The 21,027-nt window shown below is 43.4% G+C and overlaps 1 protein-coding gene across 1 annotated transcript in view; it reads right to left on the bottom strand.

Annotated features, from left to right (window-relative positions):
- Window positions 1-347: 347 nt before the first annotated feature.
- The window catches only part of dpy19l3 (dpy-19 like C-mannosyltransferase 3), a 48,571-nt gene continuing 27,891 nt past the window's right edge, over window positions 348-21,027 (bottom strand). The window contains 6 exon segments of the mRNA XM_071546855.1: window positions 348-764; window positions 3,330-3,488; window positions 10,182-10,314; window positions 19,252-19,334; window positions 19,738-19,794; window positions 20,657-20,768. Coding sequence (XP_071402956.1) covers window positions 561-764; window positions 3,330-3,488; window positions 10,182-10,314; window positions 19,252-19,334; window positions 19,738-19,794; window positions 20,657-20,768 — 748 coding nt within the window. The 3' untranslated portion in view covers window positions 348-560.

Below are 21,027 nucleotides of genomic sequence, written 5' to 3' on the forward strand. Positions count from 1 at the left end.
GCTACGGAAGACCAAAAATGCAAAAAATATGACAGTCGCCACTTAAAATGAAACCAAACTCTTAATTCTTGCTTGTGGTATCCTTGACTTAAAGGAACACACGCCATTTTTTGGCCTTCTCTCCAGATATTGGTCCTCACCACATCTGTCTACTCGCTCTGTGTCTCGGAGACAGGCTGCGGGACGTCCCAAAATTCAAATTTTGGATTTCCAACTCGTATAAACTACAACCGCTCTCTAAGGATAAAAAATGGCAAAGTGTTCCTTTAATATCCGACTCTGGTTAAGAGTCTAATAATACTAGTGGCTTGGGTTTGGAGATAAAACTGCAGACAGCAGAACTCCCATAGGTGCTTCCACACTCCAAGAACCGAAATCACATGCAGCCCCAAGCCTTGAACCACAGTTCATGGAGCTGAGTGTTAAAAAAATAATAGGCATGATCACAGCAGTTCACATAGAAGACAAGAGGAACAGAGTGAGAATTCAGTGTTTCCATCTCTGGAGGTTTCTCCTCTCTGGCCTCCGACTGTGTTTTGCGGTCGGAGCCCCCGGTCCCGCTAGCGGGTCGGGTCGGGGTCCGGCGAGCTCCTGGCGCTTTTCTTGCGTTTCTTCTTGAGCCGGTAGACGTGGAAGGTTTTGTTCTGGAAAGTCCTGGTGAACAGGGCGCTGTAGGCCGCCGCGTCCGTCTTGACGGCCTCGCAGAAGCGAGGGGAAGTGGCGGGAACGAGGTCGGGGTCGTTCTCTCCCGGCCCGTCCATGATCTGACGGGAAACAACGAGGACATCGTCATCGCCATCATCAACAGAGGAAGGGTAACACTAGTCTACACTCTTCAACGCGCTAATAAATAAATCATTACCACATTCATTTGGAGACATCAGTTTAACTGCCGTAAACAAGACGGTCACTGAATTGGTGGGAAATCAGCGGGATTGCTTTACGGCACAAAGGGATGATGGTTCTTTGGCTCCGCCCACTGAGGTTTAACTCAACCAATGAGATTATTTCTGCCTCCAGAGCAGCTCTGCCTCCAAGAAATGTTTGTATAATTAAACCTACAATCTGCTGTTAATTTGTAGACATTACCCACTGAGCAAAAGACGTGATTTCAACGTTGCGTCTATGCTTTAGCTCTCATCTAGCCCAGGATCATTACGGCTATGTATAGACCTATTTTAGACCAAGCGGTAAATACATTATTACAATGAATAAACAAATGTAAATCCAAGCTAAGACGTAGACATCTAATAAACTTTCACTTTTCAACCCCATTTAAACTTAATTTAGCCTAGACGGCTATGGGCCATTTAGACGTGTTTTAAATGTCTAATCAACATAAAATTGCTCAGTGGGTAATTCATGACGTTAACCTAGCAGGAGTAATGTTAGCTAACAGCAGGAACTTTCAACTTCAACTCCAGTTTGCTGGAACATAAATACAATATGGAACGCCATGCTTACATGACAGTACAGGGATTCCTTTCAACTTATCCCCAATAGGTTCCCTTCTCACTCACCTGGAGAGAACATCACACCAAACTCAAAAATTTCAGTTTTGTACCTTGCTTATTGGTAAACATACTCCATAAAATAAGACTCAAGACCTTTTCTGAATCTTTAGGGGCCACTCTTCAATTTGGCATGTATAAAACCCACTTATTTCAATACAATTTCAGCTTTTAGAATCCGCTCCCCTGTTATTTCCAGACTTTTGCACCAAAATAATACACAGTGGAGGGCGGCAGCGAGCCGCTTCTAAAACCACCTCTAAAAGTTGATATCATATTGAAATAAGAGATGCTTGGCGGGTTGGATGAATGCTGAATTGAAAGACTTGAAAAGGTGATGGATGATGTATAGACTTTTGCTGATAATGACATGGAGTTTGGCATAATGATCTCTGCACAGAGAGAAAAGCACGTACACTCAGTTCTAAGTAAGATCATAACACACATTGTTCTGACTCGCAGTAAATAATACAGAGAGACTTCAGCACTAAATTTTGTTTCATGTATTTTCAAGTAAAATAATTCTTCATTTGTGATGAGAGGCATACAACAGCAACAGTCAGAAATTATAACTATAGCCTCATATTAATTGGAGTCTGCTGACAGGTTTGAGTTGGAGTGTGAAAACGCAAAATGGGGTGAAAACAGGGAGTCCTGTACAGAGCGGCTGGGTTACTACACAGTATATGAATGGCTCAGTGTTGGGTCAGTGTTGGGTCTGGGTTTTTGTGCTTTTTTGTGCTTTAAGAATCCATCAAAACGCTCCAAATCAACTGAAAGAACTTCTTAAGAGCCAGACTTGGTCTTTGATTCTGATTTACTGATTTAGGGTTGTTTGAGTCATTACCCTTCCATATAGAACAAAGGAACCCTTGAAGAAAATATACAACGTATGCTAAACATACTCAAAATTCTTTCCCATTTGTTCATGAAAAAAAAAAAAATCTTAGGACCACCATCTCTTTCCATGAACTACACATAGCAGGTGAATCCAGGTGGAAACTCGGATTACTTTTCTGGTTTCAACTATTAAATCCACTTCAGTCATGGAGATGAAATGCAGCCGACAGGTTAAAGAGGGATTTTTAAGGATTTTTAAGCACTGAGACAAGGATTGCACAGAAGTGGGTGGAGGTGAATATCAAGAAGGCGGTCCTAATATTATACACACTCAATTTGCATTCATTTTATTTGAGTCAACCGTGCTTTTTTTTTTTATTCTCTTCATTAATAAGCCATTATCATTCATGGTAAAGCGTGAATTGTAAATAATAAAGCTTTGGGTCGCACGTGCGCACACACACACACATACACACACACACACAGGCACACCATTCCTTCACTAAAGCTGTCTGGATGTCAGATGTTATGCATGCTGTGTGGTGTTTACACAGTTACAAACACAGACACACACACACACACACACACACACACACGACCGACACGCTATTTCGCGTGTCTTACACCACATTGAGCCAGACAGACAGACTGAAGCGTGTCTTGCCTCCAGTAATCCAAATAGCCAACGCGCCATATCCAACATCAAAATCAGGAGACAGAGAGAGAGAAGTGGTGGAGGGAGGGGGGGGGGGGGGATTATGAAAGAGAGAGTGAGAGAAAGAGTGATGCGCAGATGAGAAGCGAGACTACTGATCTCGCTGGAGTCCCCAGTCTGGGAATTCTAAAGCCCAGAGACCGAGAGCTTTCGCACAGTCACAGAAGTCGGCAAAGGCCACCACACACACACACACACACACACACACACACACACACACACACACAGACACTATGAGTCATGAGTCAACACATGTCACCCACATGTCCGTTGGCCAGGTCCAGCAGGTCTCGGAGTCTGCAGCCTCGCCTGTGCCTCCGCTCGTAGCAGATGCTGTCTTCCAGGACGAGGTAGTCGGCCCCGGCGGCCCTCAGGATGCCGTGCACCTCCTCCGGGGACCGCTGAGCGTACACCTGGTACACCTGCACACACACACACACACACACACACACACACACACAGACAGAGACAGGGAAAGTCGATTTATGCAAGTTTATGTTGCTTTTTACCCGCTTGAATCACCAAAAGACATCCTCCAGCAATTACTAAGACAATTCTGTTATAAGGGGAAAACCTCTCTTCTGGAACTCCTTTATTGGCAAAAACATTCATTTTCTAAACAACACTGTTCATGCAAATGGTAATATACTCAATTATAACATGTTTACTAAAAAAAATGGGGTATATACATACGTACAATAGGGATCTAACAATTCATTCAGTTAATGGTTTGGTTTGATACACGATCCTGTGTTCGCTGCTTGATATCATCATGATATTTTGAGCAAACTCTAACAGTTATGACTGAAAAAATCCTTTTTTAATTCTGAGTGAGAACAAAAACACAAATGCAACAACAGTGTGGCTACAAGTTAAATTTATAACTTTTCAACACCTTTTTAATGGCAGTTTGTATTTAAATTTAAAACCAATTTCATCCCCATATAAGCCTGAAGAGTAAAAACAACAACAGTAAAGTATACAAAATATCTGCGAAGAGGTAGTGCAAACAGAAAGCTATGTTTTTAAGATGTCTTAAAACATATTTAAGACTCAAATACATTTAACCATGTAGCAGCAACTGGACTTTTTCATTGTGGTGGTGTTGTACATGGTGCAGTGTGTGTGAGGCTCTCTACTATCTACAGTACAGTCTTTGTCTTGTCAGTTACCTTGTTCACATTTTCCTCCTTAATTGGAAACCCAAAATGCTGCCACATAGCAGACTTAAAACCTGACAGAGTGTCCTCAGTTTCAGTCTGGCTGAGTCCCTCTTGTCTCCTACCTCGTCTACACAGTGGTGAATTCATCTGGACTCGCTGGAGGTATGATGACCCAAGCTAAAACTTTCCAACTTTGTAATCTCTAGTGTTCAAATCAATGCAGAAGAGAAGAAGAAGTCCATTCTGAATGTCATTTCTTAGATATTAGACTGCAGCTGAAATTGCAAAAATTCTTTCCAACTCACAAACCATGACATCCCTTATGTACAAGACCATAAACACACACAAATATAGTCTTTGCAACTCTAACCAGGAACAAAATGAACATTATAGTGTCAGAAACTTGTTTGGACTCCACATGTTTTTCAAAGCTGAGAAGGGAAGAGATATTTGATCATCCTATTCCATGGAAACAAATCTTTAACATGTTATATAAAGCATCTGAAAGTACACAGATCTGGTCGTTTTGGCTACAGAAAAGATGGTATACACTTGGAATACAGAAAATGTGCCTAGCTGCAGATTGTGCTATAAGGAGGAGGAGGAAATGATGCATTTAGTTTGTTACTGTCCTGTGGTGACTTCCTTCTGGCGAGCATGCTGGTTGTCGTTAAATAATATTATCCTATCCTTAAATTATTTAGCACTTCTGTGGGGAGATCTCAGCTCATAATGTCCTATTGAATACTACCATTATACTACTTGGGAAATCCTTTATTTACAAAACACAAAATCCATAACTTTTGCCATTAAGTTCCTTCTTAAACACTATTATATCTTGTGAAAAAATTATTGCCTCTAGTAAAGGTCAACAGAAAGCAAATGGAATTTATTCTGGGCTTTTTGTGTGTGTGTGTTATATTTCAATATGTGGTTATGGCAGAGGCGCATGCATTCACATGTTGAACTCGCATATGGATGCATGTAACTGTAATTTACCTTTATTCAGCCCATTTCTAAAGATATGTAGGCTACAGAAAAACAATAATTAGTGAATGGCAATATAAGAAGTGCATAAGAAGTACTATTACTATAAGAAAACACACTTAATGTGCACTAAAATCTTATGAATTAGTTTTTCATCTTGGTTGCTTTAGATACCCACTACATTTTTCAACAACTATTACGGTTTATTAATGAATTATGTCAACATAGTTCTAAAGTTGACTTCATGTTGTTGTTGTTTTTCTTTTTGTTTTTGTTGCTTCCCCATATGTTTTTGTCTTTTGTCCTGTAATGTCCTTGCCCCCACAACAACAAAAGTTTGTGTTGCTTTGAAGCTGCGGCAGACAACTTTGCACACTGGCAGCCCCAAATAGCAGCAAGTGTTCTAAGAACATCAATACCCATAAATCTTGTAAGTAAACTGCACACAGCTCGCTCATGTTTACCAACCGGCCGGTCTCTGATGCTTTATACCAAAGCAAACCGAAGAGACGAGAGAGGAACAGATCTAACGTTGGTGAGTCCAGCTTTCTCTGGACGGAGCCTCACTGCTGTTTACAGACAGATTGGATTTCACTCTTAAAGTAGCACCTGTAGCACTTGGAACCACCCAAATATGACAAATCAATCAATCAACAAACTAATTAAATGATATGATGATATCATGTCACCTATGAATCTTGTTGCTGGGACAGAGGGTTACCATTTGCACATTTCTGCATTTCTCCTTTACACAGAACAAATACTGGCTCAGGTCGGGATTTTCACTTTACCCTGAATAAATCCCGGTCCTGCTCCAGTTTTTTTACTAGGTCGAGAGGTGGGCCAGTGCCGGGGTAAGTAGCCCTCCTTTTTACTGGCATGTTATCTCCACATAGATTTTTTGTGTGTGTGTTTTTCTCTGTGTAAAGACGGCTTAAAGTTCAAAACAGGGCAAACAATGACCATAAAATTACTCCAAACAGCATAAGTGTATCAAGTGGGTCAAGTGTTCTGAAGCCAAACGACTGCACTGTGGGTCCAAAAGTCCAATATCTACCTCATTATCTCCTACATTTTCAGCACTTGTTCTACACTGGCAGCCTGCCACACAGCCACTACAGTCGCAAGCTGATGCTGACTTCATATGCTGCTGTAAATATCGGTAGAATGCACATGAACGGCCCAAAATGGTTAAATACAAATGGGGAAGTTGAATTTTATAAGATGTGACATTCTCACTCTTTGTTGAACATTTAGGTGTCACACATATACAACGACTTTTAGCTAATAAACTAAGACAAGTTGTATTAATGACTGCCAATCTCGGAAGTACGAGCTTACGAGGAGCACCTGAAGGCAGCAAGACTCTTCCGCCAGATCGCTGACACCCAACAGGCAATGCAAGAAATAAAGTTTCCTTTCTGTTGACTCGACTGTTAATAAAATGCATTTGTTGGATCGTTGCATTTGCTTTGTGTTGTTCATTGCTATTTAAATTTATTCTAGCCTATTTGAAACATGGGTCCGGTTAATGTTCTACTTGAATCCTGAATCCTGAAAAAAAAATGTCCAACGAAAACCCTGATCAGTGGATAGTCTTCTACCAAACTTCTACCTGGCTCCATGTGCAAGTGGGAAACAGAGAGAACTAGTTCTGTGTGCGGTGAAAGTGTGCATGAAATAAGAGCCAATTTTAACTTGTGTACTTTGCAACTTTTCAGTTTACTCTCAACTCCCCCGTGGAGCCTACAAATGGCTTTTTTGGAGATATTTTGACATACTCCGTTTGGACCACGAGAGGCCGAGCGACGGGAGCTCGCCGTTTCAACCGACAGCTGACTCCGGACCCAATATTATCTGTGGGTCCAAGCACTACAGGTATGTAAGAGACAAATTATATACAGGTCCAAAATCAGTTAACTTATCCTTTAACTCTCCATTTGACCATACTGACACTGGAATTTCATTTGGGCAAACGGGATGAATCTATGTCGTATGGGGTGGCACTTCAATTTTTCTTCTTTTACACCTTCATATGAACTACAGCTGTAGTTTTTCTGGACCGGACACTTTTTACTGTTTACATCTAGGCCAGCCAGTGCATTCAGCCGTGTGGATGAAGACTGATTCTATTCTTGGACTAGGCCCATTTTGCTATTGATACCCCCCCCCCCCACACACACACACACACACACACACACACACCACACCACACACACACACATAAGGACAAACTCTTCTACTGATGCTACCCAATTCATACTGGATGACTACAGCACGTGTATTAAATCTACAAGAGCAAACCGTGTTTGTCTACTAATAAATATTTTTTTAAGCGATTCCTTGCGAAGAATTGGACACATTAATAAGCGCCTTACAAATGTTTGAATATGCATTTGCACAACCTACCTCCTCAACCACACACACACACACGCACACACACACACACACACAGAGAGAGAGCCTAGAAGGTCTGTACCAGTGTCGTGGATCATTAGTGAGCTCCACACTAAGCTCCGGCCTCGCCAGCGGCTCAGCATGGCCAGCCTCCAGCTGGGAGGCAAAACAAGGGCTCTGCTACCCAAGAGACACACACACACACACACACACACACACACACACAGGATACTGAAACTGAAATTGCTGAAACTGATCCTGAAAACATAACTTTGTGAATCAATCTGATACAGACTCAACATTGGCACAGAACATTTTGACGAAATTGAAAATATTTCACACTTTTTCATATCACATCACTTTGCATTTAGAGCTTGTTTTAAGAAGCTTTTTCTTCCATTTGTGAGTGCGAGCTTCCCTTGCATCCACAGGTCAAGATCAGTACATAAACAATGAGCACGTTTACATGCGCACTGATACCCCGGTATCCAGAATAATCAGGTTATGGCAATAATTTGATTGATTCGTTTACATGCACTCTAGTAATGTGATAATGGGGAAAAGCCCGGTTTACATAGTTGGATTTCTCTCTTAAAGGAAGTGACGTAAAACTCAGCAGCAGGGCAGGAATTATACCACGGGCAAACGGCCCCAGAGTGTGGCCGTAATGCCTCTTCTAAAATGAACTATCCACACGGCCAGTTTGGCATGTCCTGTTTTCAACTGGCTGTTGTGCCCTTAAAAGAAAGTTGCGGATTCCCTCATTTAAAACTACATGCGACGCAGCAAATAAACAAACTCATGTTTCCCAGAGTCTCCGTCATCACGCTGGACATCAACAGTAACGCGAGATTTCTCCCACTCCCGCAAATATATGTGTAACGTTAACGTAAACATTAACAGCTAATTATTAATTAAACTGAGAGTGAGAGAGAGAAGCCATCGCTAACTGCTGAACTATTACTAACTGCTAAGCTAAGTAACTAACAGATCTGAAAAGCATGTAAACAACTGTGGGATTAGCGAGAAAGTCGCTAAGAGAAGGAGAGAGCTATGAGTGCTTGAGCATAACTAGTGTAAGTTTAAATGTACAGCAGGTAATTAGCCGCTGTAATGAAGAATACAGCAAATTAACCGGGTTGAGAGCAGCAAAAACGCTCTCAGTAGCAGTAGCCTGCATATGAGGCGTTTAGGGAACATCAGTAAATTGTAGCTACAGAAAATAACCTGGGTTACACTTATGTTATCGTGTGTTACTGAGCCATCTTACATATGTGCTGTATCACACTGCAGCACTTCATTTTTCTATTAGAATATTTATTTTGTTGAGGAAAAAGGACTGAAAAAAGGATTTTAATAACTGTTGGTTTTGGCCTTGATGCCCTACATTTTGTCCGCGATGCCCCAATAAATTTGTATTTATCAAAGGCCCATGTTACTCACAAAATGTTACTCAGTCTACCTTAATGGACACACACTGCATTCACTGCACTGCCTTCTGATCCCGTATTCATTCACACAATCGCTGCAGGTCATTGGCTCCCATCTAGAGCCAATCCCCCCGGTCTCTCACGCAGGATATTAGCGCGGAGCTGAATGAGACGGATGGGTAGGAGCAATATGGCTCGTAGCCCCGCTTTGCTATTTAATGGAGCTTTCACCAATCCCCCCCTTTTACTGCACAGGTACAACAGAGACGTCTCTATACAGGGAAGAAGGTGGAGTGTCTGGCAATAGAGCGATGGCTAGCTGGGACCATGGAAGGAGTTTCACTTTGTCCAAGCAAGAAAAACCATCAAGTAATGCGTTACCTCACTTGACATGGAAGGCTTTGTAGTAAAATAGTTCCATATTTAGCTCCTGGCACTAATTTTGTCGACTATTTTAGGGACTGGGACTTCGGTTCAAGACACGGTGGACTGTTTGATGCTGTTGTCACGTTGTTCCACTCCGACTGCTGCAGCCCCACTGTCACGAGCCAGACTGCTGCTCTGTCTATTCCAGTCCTCCTCCTCCTCCTCCTCCTCCTCCTCCTCCTCCTCCTCCTCCTTCTCCTTCTTCTTCTTCTTCTTCTTTTAACTATTCCAATCTGCGAGTTTACACCCTCTGGAGGCGACGGCGAGAGAGGAATTTCACCGTCGCGGAGCACATTTTAGGAGAGCGTCACAAAACATTTATACAATATTGAAATCAATGATTTCAGTAATTTGGTTGGCGTGACAACGCTGTGCCAGAGGCCGCTCCGGGCCGTGTGAAAAACTTCCTCCGTGCAGAGCGATGGTCAGACCTAATGACTCCCGCTCCCACTCAACTCCCACTGCGCTCTGTTCGTTTCCTCATGCTGCTTTGACAAACTCACATATGTGACTGTCAGCTCTCTTCTACAGCAGACACACACTGCTAATTGGCGTTAAATCTAGTATGACTGACCTGTGTAGCAGCCATTGTAACTGCGATTTATTTACTTCAAAGTCCTTTTTGTTGTGAAGTTGTGTTTCCTTTAGTTTGCCCACTGTATGTCCACCCCCCACTGTATGTGTTTGGGCGGTATAGTGTCGCCTATGGTACCTGTCTGGTCCTTTCTCGCAGCTCCCTGTCTTCGTAATGGGGGTGGTTGGTGAGGACTCTGCCTGTGGACAGCTTGATGCCGGCCAGAAGCTGCATGCTGCCTGCGAACACAGCCCGCTTGGGAGTCTTTGAGCTGAGGGGAAAAAAGACAGGGAGGGAGGGAGGGAGGGAGGGAGAGAGAGAGAGAGAGAGAGAAGGAACACTTTATTCAAAAGCCTGGGCAATGGAGGTCGAAAGCTGGAATATATGGATTCTTGAAATACGCTTGAAAAACAAGGCCAGCGCTTAAGTGTAGTAGGAATCTTGGGAGCACAAAACTCGCAGCGTGTCGACAAGAATGTTCCAGCGATGGCGTCCCTGCACGCCGCGTTCACAATGCTCATTTACTACTCGAGTGAAGTGAAGTAGGCGCACCTGCTTTGCATCGACTCACGACAAAAACAAAGCTGAACTTGTACATGCTGTGTTTGAGAGCTTAAAGCCTCGGTGAGGAGAAAGCAAGAAAAAAAAAAAAAAAAAAAAATCCACCAGTGCAAACACACTCTACATTTTGCGAAGTGAGACTGAAAAAAAAAAGTTTGGAAGGCATTAACTTGTTAGAAAAGTTTGATTGAGTTTTTTTTTTTTTTTTTTTTTCGGCACGGTTTATTTTCCCGTTTTGTCATTCAGCGCGCATACTTTTACTTTTTTTCCACAATAATTGGGACGCATCGACGCCGTTTGAATGTTTCTTTCTTTGACGCGAGGCTTCAAGGACAACGCGACGAGCCAAAAAAAAAAAAAAAAAAGTATAAAAAAAAAAAAAACCCATTCTCACTCTTCTACACAGACACGTTAAATCACAAAGAGGTGGGCGAAAGATGTGTGCGGCTGCAGCCCGGCGAACCTTGAGGGGGTTTCTGGGTGTTAACAAGGTGTGACGGCGTGTGTGTGTGTGTGTGTGTGTGTGTGTGTCGCTTATTAACCAATCCTGACCTTAGCTGGCCTCTATTAAGAAAAGGAGGCCCCTCCAGCTATGAAGACACACACACACACACACACGCTCACACACACCTCTAACCTGTGATGTCAGCCTCGGGGGCGTTTTTTTAATCTAAACTCGGAGGACGGCGCTATCGAACGCTTTGATTGGACGACGGCATTCGACACTCGGGTTTTCATATCCTACACCCGCAAAACAAAGTAGGGTCACACACACACACACACACACCAATATATCCACCAGTCAAGCCTCTCCACCCTTCAATATGATGGAGGCTCCTCCCTGGCCGCGGCCGGCAAATATATTTTTATTGGGTTTTTTTTGTTTTTTTTAGAGCAAACGGCTGATCGGAGGAATCGTTCCAGCGTGGGTGTGGGAGGATTTTACTCAACAGTCTGTGAAAACCTGCCTCATAGTGCTGCTGACCCTAAAAGAATTTCATTAGTCCGGGGTTTCAGTGGAGAGTTTTAGTGTCCCGGGATGGTTTAAATGCAGTTTCGGAGGCTTTTACACCCTGATAAGAATAGAATCAAAGGGGAAAACACTCAATATTTACACGTTTTTGGGCGTGAAAACAGTAACATTTACAGAGAAATGAGAAAATCAGCATGATATCGGAGGCTTCAACTCAAAAATAGCCTTCAAAACCCATATCAGTCAAACTACAGTCAAATACACCCACACTGTACCAGTATTATTAATGACAATCCCCTGCTCTTGTTATAGTTCAATTAGACAGGGAAACTGAGCGTGGGTACATGTGTGTGTGTGTCTGTGTGTGTGTGTGTGTGTGTGTGTGTGTGTGGGGGCGCACATGCATGCACACCTCAGTAATAAGGTGTTCCAGGGATCACTCAGCAGGGCGGCTGGACACAGAACATTAGCCGCTGGCATAATGATCGCTAGTCCCTCCAACCCCCAGCCTCACCCGTGTGTGTGTGTGTGTGTGTGTGTGTGTGTGGGCAAGCTTTGACTGTGTGTTCATGCATGTGCAAATATACGTATGTCCCGGTCGATGCACGCATGTACGCGCTCGTGTGCGGGACGTCTCGGCCTTCTGACCCGCAGCAGAAGTGGGTCATTTCCTCTCTCTCTCTCTCTCTCTCTCTCTCTCCCTCTCCCTCTCCCCCTCCCTCCCTCCCTCCCTCCCTCGGTGGAGGTGTGAGTTTAATCGCTCCCCGCATCCCGGCCAGCGTCTTCCGTCCCCCTCCAAGCTGATTTACATTTAATTTCACGTTTATATTCCGATATGTAAATGCCAGGAGGCACAGGCACGCGCCCCACTGACATTATAAAAATGGAATAATGGCATTAATAGTAGGGTATGGAGGGGCGAGGGGGGGGGGGGGACTCAAGATGGTGGCTTGATGCTGATATTGGCGTATCGGTCCTGTCTGTGTGTGTGTCTGTGTGTGCGTGTTGGTGGCATATAGGAGCAGTGAAATGCATTAGGACACCTGCTGGCCCACTTGTCATAATGCAAGAAACACATGACAGAAAGAAAAAGAGATACAGGCTTGAACACTTAGTAACATATGAATAATAAGTACCTATTGGAGGGCTTATAAGTGATTTAACACACCCTCTGGCAGCCATATTGGAGGCCACTTCAGCACTTCTTCAGCAACAATAGCTGTGAGCATCTGTTTTTGACTGGGAACTGATCATTCCTGATCCATCTGACTGATTTAGTGTTTAGATGTCAGCTAACCATAGTATCTGGTCAGCCAACATTGCACATTAGCTAAGGCAGTGGTTCTCAACGTGGGGTCCGGGGACCACCAGGGGTCCTTGAGGGCATTCCAGGGGGTCCCCAGCTTCATTATTTTGTCATTTTAGAATGATTATTTTGATCATAGTTGCACTGTTATCTCTCCACCTACAGTACAGATAGTCATGGAATTCTATACAAAATCATATCTGACAATAAAAAATATTCTCAGATTTGGGTCCAAGAGACAAAATCTCATCAAATGGGGGTCCATGGCCCTAATATGGACTAAATTAGGGGTCCTTGATATGAAAAAGGTTGAGAACCACTGAGCTAAGGTATCTAGTGAAGTGCAACTACGGGGTGGTACTTGAGTTTGTACAGAAGAGGCCTCAACCCAAAATGTGCCTATGTGCCCCATTGGCTGATATGTGTGTGGATGTATATGATTGGTTGTCTTTTATTTTTTTTTTACCTTTTAGAATTTTTTCTGCTACCCTATTTAAATGTTGTTTGTAATGTGTTTCATGATGACCCTGATGAAGGCCACAAGCCGAAACACATTGGTCCAACAGTAAAGTTGTTCTATATACTACAAGTGTTGCTGGAGTTTTGACCTTTTTAGACCTTTTTCCCTTCTCCGTGCACCTTGGAAGTAGGTGAAGTTGTGCCAGAAACCCCTACTCTGCTTCTGCAAAACACAACGCTCACAGTATAATCACAGTATGTTATCTTGAAAAAATTGTAAAAAAAACCCAAAAACATCTTTCTGTCTTAGTTTTGGATTCTTCTGGCTCTCGTGGAGCTTACACCTGCTTAGAAGGTAATGCGTCTCTGAGAAAAAATAGTTCCTATCCAAATAGAACACAACTATTGACAGAAAGCTTGTTTTTTTTTTTTTACCATTTGTACCACCTAAATTATCAGGGTCCTATGTTCCCAAGGTCCTGTGTTCCCAAGGTCCTATGTTCCCAGGGTCTTATGTTCCCCAGTTCAATATTCTGTTAACACACATTAACCCTCCTATTGTGTTCGGGTCAAATTTGACCCGTTTCAAGTAAAAATATTTCATAAATATTATCCAGTTTTTTTTATTGGAACAAGGCTTCAAAACAGCTATATAAACACAACAAAACCAATGGTTATCATTTTATTTGATTTTGAAGGTCTCTAACCCTAACCCTGGATGGCCGGTGCCTAACCTGGATAGCTCTGATAAAAAGCCCTTCTGTTCTTTGAAACAGTTGTGGTCAGGGCTCTGGGTAAATATCTACAAGCAACCAACCTAACCCCTAACCCTAGAACTGGGGAACATAGGAATGACTCTGTTTGTTCGGGTTAAAGCTGCACTAGGCAAGTCTTTTATGTGCAAATACACTGATCAGCTTACTGACATCACTTTACAAGATTACAAACAGTTACCTCTTGCTGCACCAACATGCAAAGTCGCCTCGCGCCGCTAACTGAGCCAAGACAGTTTACTGTGTCACAGTAAGTTCAACTTGGAAACAAATCTACCTTATCACACTATTCACTTTTACTGAGAACATTACTGAATTCACCTACAGCCACACCGCAACAATCTATTCTGTTTGTTATATATTTAGCCATTTCTACACACAGCTTATTTTCTGTTACTTTGTCCACCTCATCTGTACAAAGAGTTGAGGAAGACACACACACACACACACACACACACACACTCAGTATTGAAGGGAGTGGAGATGATGACAATGATTGATAAAGTGACAGAGTGAAAGTGATCGGGAGTGTTGGTTTAAATGTCACTGTGCAGCTCTATAGGTTTTCTCATAGCGTCTTCCCTGATTGAGGTGTGTAGTTCAATCAAGGATCTCTCTCTCTCTCTCTCTCTCTCTCTCTCTCTCTCTCTCTCTCGCGCTCTCTCTCTCTCTCTCTCACATACACGCAAAACGGCACTTTCCCCATTTAAGGCTGAGGCCAAATGCTGCTAATTTAGACAATTTAAAAGACGACGAGGAGCAGGCTGACAGGAAGACAATTAAGGGAGCGAGCGAGCTAGCGAGACACTAGATGTATAAAAAAAAAAAAAAAAGTTGACAACGCAGCTCAGCAGAGGGAGAAAAAAGATCTTTTGCTGAAGGATTGAAACAGAAATGAACACTGGCAAGACATTTCCCTAGGTGTAAAAAAAGAAAGGAAAAAGAAAAATTCATTTGTCTTAATTATGCAACAAAATAAATAACAAGGCGTCACGACAGAGTTCAGTGAGCATCAAAACAAAGTGTTAACCCCGCCAACAAAGCCGGGGAAATATAACTGCAAGTTACAAGACAATGTGTCCAATTATAAGAGCTGTCTTGGTTGATGGTCGAGCCTCAAAGAAAGAGAGAGAGAGAGAGAGATTGAGACAGGCAGACAAACAAAGAGTAAGAGAAACAAATCAAGTCGAGAAAACGAGAGAGATACAAAGGCAGAAAGACAAAGCATAAGAGAGACAAAACAAGTCTAAGAGAGAGATACAGAAATAGATGGAGAGAGAGAGAGAGAGAAAGAGAGAGAGAGACAGACAGATTAAGAGAGACAAATCAAGTCAGGAAAACAGAGCGAGAGAGAGACAAAGTCAGAAAGACAAAGCATAAGAGAGACAGAACAAGTCTAAGAGAGAGATACAGAAATAGATGGAGAGAGAGAGAGAGAGAAAGAGAGAGAGAGACAGACAGATTAAGAGACAAATCAAGTCAGGAAAACAGAGCGAGAGAGAGACAAAGTCAGAAAGACAAAGCATAAGAGAGACAGAGCAAGTCTAAGAGAGAGATACAGAAATAGATGGAGAGAGAGAGAGAGAGAAAGAGAGAGAGAGACAGACAGATTAAGAGAGACAAATCAAGTCAGGAAAACAGAGCGAGAGAGAGACAAAGTCAGAAAGACAAAGCATAAGAGAGACAGAACAAGTCTAAGAGAGAGATACAGAAATAGATGGAGAGAGAGAGAGAGAGAAAGAGAGAGAGAGACAGACAGATTAAGAGAGACAAATCAAGTCAGGAAAACAGAGCGAGAGAGAGAGACAAAGTCAGAAAGACAAAGCATAAGAGAGACAGAACAAGTCTAAGAGAGAGATACAGAAATAGATGGAGAGAGAGAGAGAAAGAGAGAGAGAGACAGACAGATTAAGAGACAAATCAAGTCAGGAAAACAGAGCAAGAGAGAGACAAAGTCAGAAAGACAAAGAATAAGAGAGACAAAACAAGTCTAAGAGAGAGAGACAGGCAGACAGAGTAAGAGAGACAAATCAAGTCAGGAAAACAGAGCGAGAGAGAGACAAAGACAGAAAGACAAAGCATAAGAGACACAGAACAAATCTAAGAGAGAGATACAGAAATAGATGGATGGAGAGAGAGAGATTGAGATAGACAGACAAAGAATAAGAGAGACAAAACAAGTCTAAGAGAGAGACAGAAATAGCGGGAGAGAGAGAGAGAGAGAGCAAGTGAGGTTAAAAAACAGACGGAGAGAGAGTAAGAGAGACAAATCAAGTCAGAGAGAGAGAAGTGAAAAAGACATGACAGAAACACAATAAGAAAGCAAGTCAAAGAAATGGGGAGAGAGAGAGAGAGAGAGACAGAAAGGGACAGAAAGAGAGAGGGAAAAAGAGACGGAGAAAGAATATTAGAATCACCAGTAGTCATCAATTATTTTATTGTAATAAATTACCTCAATTAATACCACACTGCTTTGGCAGCGGAGGCATGTTTCCCATCACGCCAATCAAGCCAATTTGAATTTGAAAGGAGAGCTGTGGGTGGAGGAGAGACACGGGAACAGACAGAAGGAGGGCGAGGACGGGGCGGCACACTGTGGGCCAGACAGAAATACTAGTTGCGACTTTAAAAACTGCACACTCACAACTATAACTCAGAGTTAGAGGCAGTAAAACGACCAGGCATTGCTATTGATTTATCGACCGGCCATTTAGAACAGAGTATCAGCCTACAGCCGAGCCACGGGGCCCCCACTGCTGCCGTGAAGTGGAGACTCTTGGGAGGTTTTTTTTTTTTTTTTTGGTACAGACAAATCTCTATTGGTCATTATCATATTAACCTAGACCTTAGTGTAGAACCTGGAGAATTGCGATAGTCCCTTCCTACACACACACACACTTCTGTATTACTACACTTGTGAGGGCCCTTCATTAACTACATTCATGCCATAACCGTTAACCCTAACCTTAACACATCACAGAGATACAGGCGGTGGAAAACAACAGAAACACCAAATAATATATGAATAATAAGGACTTATAGGTGATTTGATGCACCCTCTGGCGGCCATATTGGAGGTCTTCAGTGCTTTTCGGCAACAATAACAGTGAGCGGCAGATTGTGTTTCTAAATGTACAACTTGTCTGTTTCAACAGAACTGAATAGACATTGGTTCATTTCTGTACTGTTTTTGACTGGGGATAAAACTTCACAAACTTGACTTGACAAGTAACTATTAAACGAAATCCAAAAACGTCTTGTAATATATGACTGTGAATTAGAAATGTATCCAAAATCATGTATCATAACACGGACATACCTATCTAGATACTTATAAAGTTGAGAATGTCACCTTCCTGAAAAATGACTTTATCTTTCCTATTTCCTTTTGCACTGCGGCTCCAGAAATCACAAAAAAACATCTGTGCTGGTCCCTGCTGAGATTCCCAAAATCCATCCAAGTTCAGAGCAACTCAACTGGATTCCTTGAGTGATGTTTGGCCATTGAAAAGATTCGGTGCATTTGAAAAGGCACGCATCGGACGCTTCCAGTGCGTCTCTGTCTTAAACCTTACCCTAACCTAAACCTAATCCTAACCCAATCTAGCCCCTTGTAGAAGGAAGGATTGGCTAAAATATCCTCACTTTTCCTCATCTTATATCCTCGTGAGGACGTTCGAGCCTCATAAGAACGTCAGTACAGGAACACGCATGTAAAACATCCTGCGTGTTTATTTATGTGTTCGCTGTGATCTCAGCAGCGGCCCGTATCAAATCTTTTCCTCTGCACTCGCACATTCGCGCATATGCCCCATCCCTTTCAGCGAGAATTACCAGTGGAGGTATGAAGCCCCCGACAGCTCATGTAAATACGGCAGACGACCCAGAAACACTCTGTTCAGTATGCACGCACTTCTCTTTTCTCTGCCCCTCATTATGCCGCCGTTTCGGAAATCTCCCGTGATCTTTCCGAATAAACCGAGATCGCCTCGGCTGGCTATGGAGTCTGGCACAACCCCCCCCCCCCCCCCCCCCCACCCCCACTCCCCCCCCCACCCCCACTCCCCTTTAACGCTTTCATCTGGAATGTAATTAGCGCAGCAGCAAGAAGCTTAGCGCTCCGCCCCACTCTCAGCCCCAACCAAGGTAACTCTAGGCAGCCCCTAATCCTCATAGCCTAATGGGATTAGCCCCGGAGGGAAGGGAACCCGTGTCATCTTTATATACACACACACACTCTCTCTCTCTCACACACACACACACTCAAAATCCCAACCTCTCCTCTCTTGCTATCCATCCCTCTCTCTCCCTCTCTCTGCACCATCTCACTATATCTCTAATAGGATTAGACTGATATTGGCCTTTTATTAAAAATCAGGTCCTGGTCCAGTCAGTGTCGTCCACCTCTGATATGATGCATATGATGCAGTTTGTTTGATTACATATTTATCGCAGAATTGATAAGTACTACACTGGTTGTCTATGGGAAGACCTTAATCTTAACTGATTCTAATGTATGCATTAGTTTAGCAACATGGTCTAAATGCTGTTTCAGAGGTTTTTCCACTCTAAGGAGAATAAAATTCTGGGGAAACATTGAATACTACTTGCAATTTTTTGGATTTTGAAACTGTGACAGTGACAGAAAAAAGAAAAAAAAAAGTGACAGACACATACTGATGTGCAAACAGAAAAGCACACACACAGTGGCCACAGTGAGGAGCCACGCCAAATCATGGCTCCGTCTCACATCCCATCAGGCTGATGGTCTTGATAAAAAGCCCGGGCACGGAGGCCCCGAGGTGGGATAGAGCGCTGCCAACAGCTGGGGCCTCTCCAGCACACCCATGTCTTATTCATGGAGGCCCATCGGCTCTCATCAGTCATCAGCCAGACTCCCCCGCAAAACAAGCGCCAATACACATGTATACACACGCACAGACACACACCCACACACCCACACACCAATCAAGGGCATCAGGCGAAGGGAAACTTGATCTGTGGAAACAAGCTAATCAGATTTGCTTCGATTTGACATGCGCTCTGGGTGTGTGAGCGGTGCAGATGTGCGAGCGTGGGTGTGAGTGTATGTGTGAATGTGTGTGTGTGTGTGTGTGTGTGTGTCTGTGCATGTACCTGATCCAGGTCATGAGCTCCACCGTGTCTGGATCATAAAACTCTCGCAGTTCTGATACCTCCTCCATCAGCTTGGGCCAGAACTGGAGGGAGAGGGAGAGAGAGAGGGAGAGACAGAGAAAGAGAGAGAGAGAGAGAGTGAGAGAGAGGCGAATGGAGCCATTAGTGGTCGTTAGGGTTATAAAGCAAAATATCAAAGCAACTGATATATCTTAAATAACATCTAATTACTGAAGTGAAGATAACAGTGTGCATGACAAATAAACCATTTGGACTCTTCAAACAGCAACATAAATAAAAGCGAAACGATCATTTCCGCATCCCGTTATGATCCCATTGCCTGATCTCATTTTCCCCCGCAACTTCCATTTTCCACAACTGCCTTTTTTTTCACAGCGTTGCACGCGGCCTCGCACAAATTGGCTGGGCTCCGTAATGAGACCGACAATACAGTGATGAACATAAACCACCAAGCAAATGGCATACCTTGTAATACAGGCAACCAATCATCGCCAGTGGAACTGCATATCTGACAAGCCTTATCTGCAAAAATGGGAGAGAGAAAACAGCTATAATGAGATGAAAGGATATAATCATAGGGGTGAGAGACATAGACGGCGGAAGGGAGAGACAGACACGGACCCGAGAGGATGACAGACACTTTAGAGGAAGACAGATGGAGATAACAGACAGACAGAGCAGAATGCTTGGAGGTACCGTTTCTTATCTGATGCACGCTGCTGTCAAGTTATGACCACACTGACACCTAGTGGCCTCGGCAGCAAAGGTTTCACAGTCCAAAGTGGGGATTCAGACGCCCCCATTCAAATCACAGTGACAGCCCAAGTGTGTAAAGATGGTGGCGTCGTGGTTTGAGCGTCCAGTGTAACCAGTTTGGGCAGAGAGGAAGAGGAGGAGGAGGGGGGGGGGGGACGCTCTTATCCATCGAATCCCAATGAGACAGCAGGTAGAGTGAGAGATCAGTGTCTTGCTCAAAGACACTTCAGCAGGATGCATGGCTGCTGATAGACACGCATTGGTTGTCACTGGGATATAACCTATCACCCTCCGGTAACGGGACGGTCTCACTAAACGCTCGGCCGCCCTACTGCCTCGACTGGACGGGGAAAACTGAAAAGACAGTCGATCCAGCGAGCCGCCATCTTTACGCACCTGGTCCATTATTTGAAACGCATGCAGAAAACACAAAGGTAAGAGAAGCCGAGAGAAAACAACAAAAACCACAGGTAGCTGACACATTTCAAATGGCGTTAGTGACGCTTATTTACACATTATAGAGTAGATGAAGCCTTTAACAGAAGTCTAAGCAGTCACAAACTTAACTGTATGTGTGGAATCATAACATAACAAAGCTACAGAGTGCAGAGTGTTGTGTTGCTGGTACCAGATTTTTGCTGTTGCAGCGGAGAGTGTTGAGAACGAGAGTCCACAACTCCGGCCCGCACACGCCATAGGCCGCAACCGCACACATGTGACCTGTCCAGATGTATTTCATCCTGGTTAGAGAGAGAGAAAAGAGAGAGAGAGAGAGGGAGAGGGAGAGAGAGAGAAAAAAGTACTAATTTTTCAAAATGTTCCACCTGCTTAAGTTTCCACTCAATATAAATTGACTGTCTCAGTGAACTAACCTAAATGAATTTTCTGCTGATGGGTAAGTGATGGTGTGGTGTGTGTGTGTGTGTGTGTGTGTGTGTGTGTGGGGCTGAATATGCAGAAACCCACATCCTCCAATGTGGAGGCACTTAAACACACTCA

Source organism: Centroberyx affinis, unplaced genomic scaffold, assembly GCF_046629955.1.
Source record: "Centroberyx affinis isolate AG114_WGS23_722 - 3 ecotype Tasmania unplaced genomic scaffold, CSIRO-AGI_Caff_v1 ptg005502l_1, whole genome shotgun sequence".
NCBI classification, from domain to species: Eukaryota; Metazoa; Chordata; class Actinopteri; order Beryciformes; family Berycidae; genus Centroberyx; species Centroberyx affinis.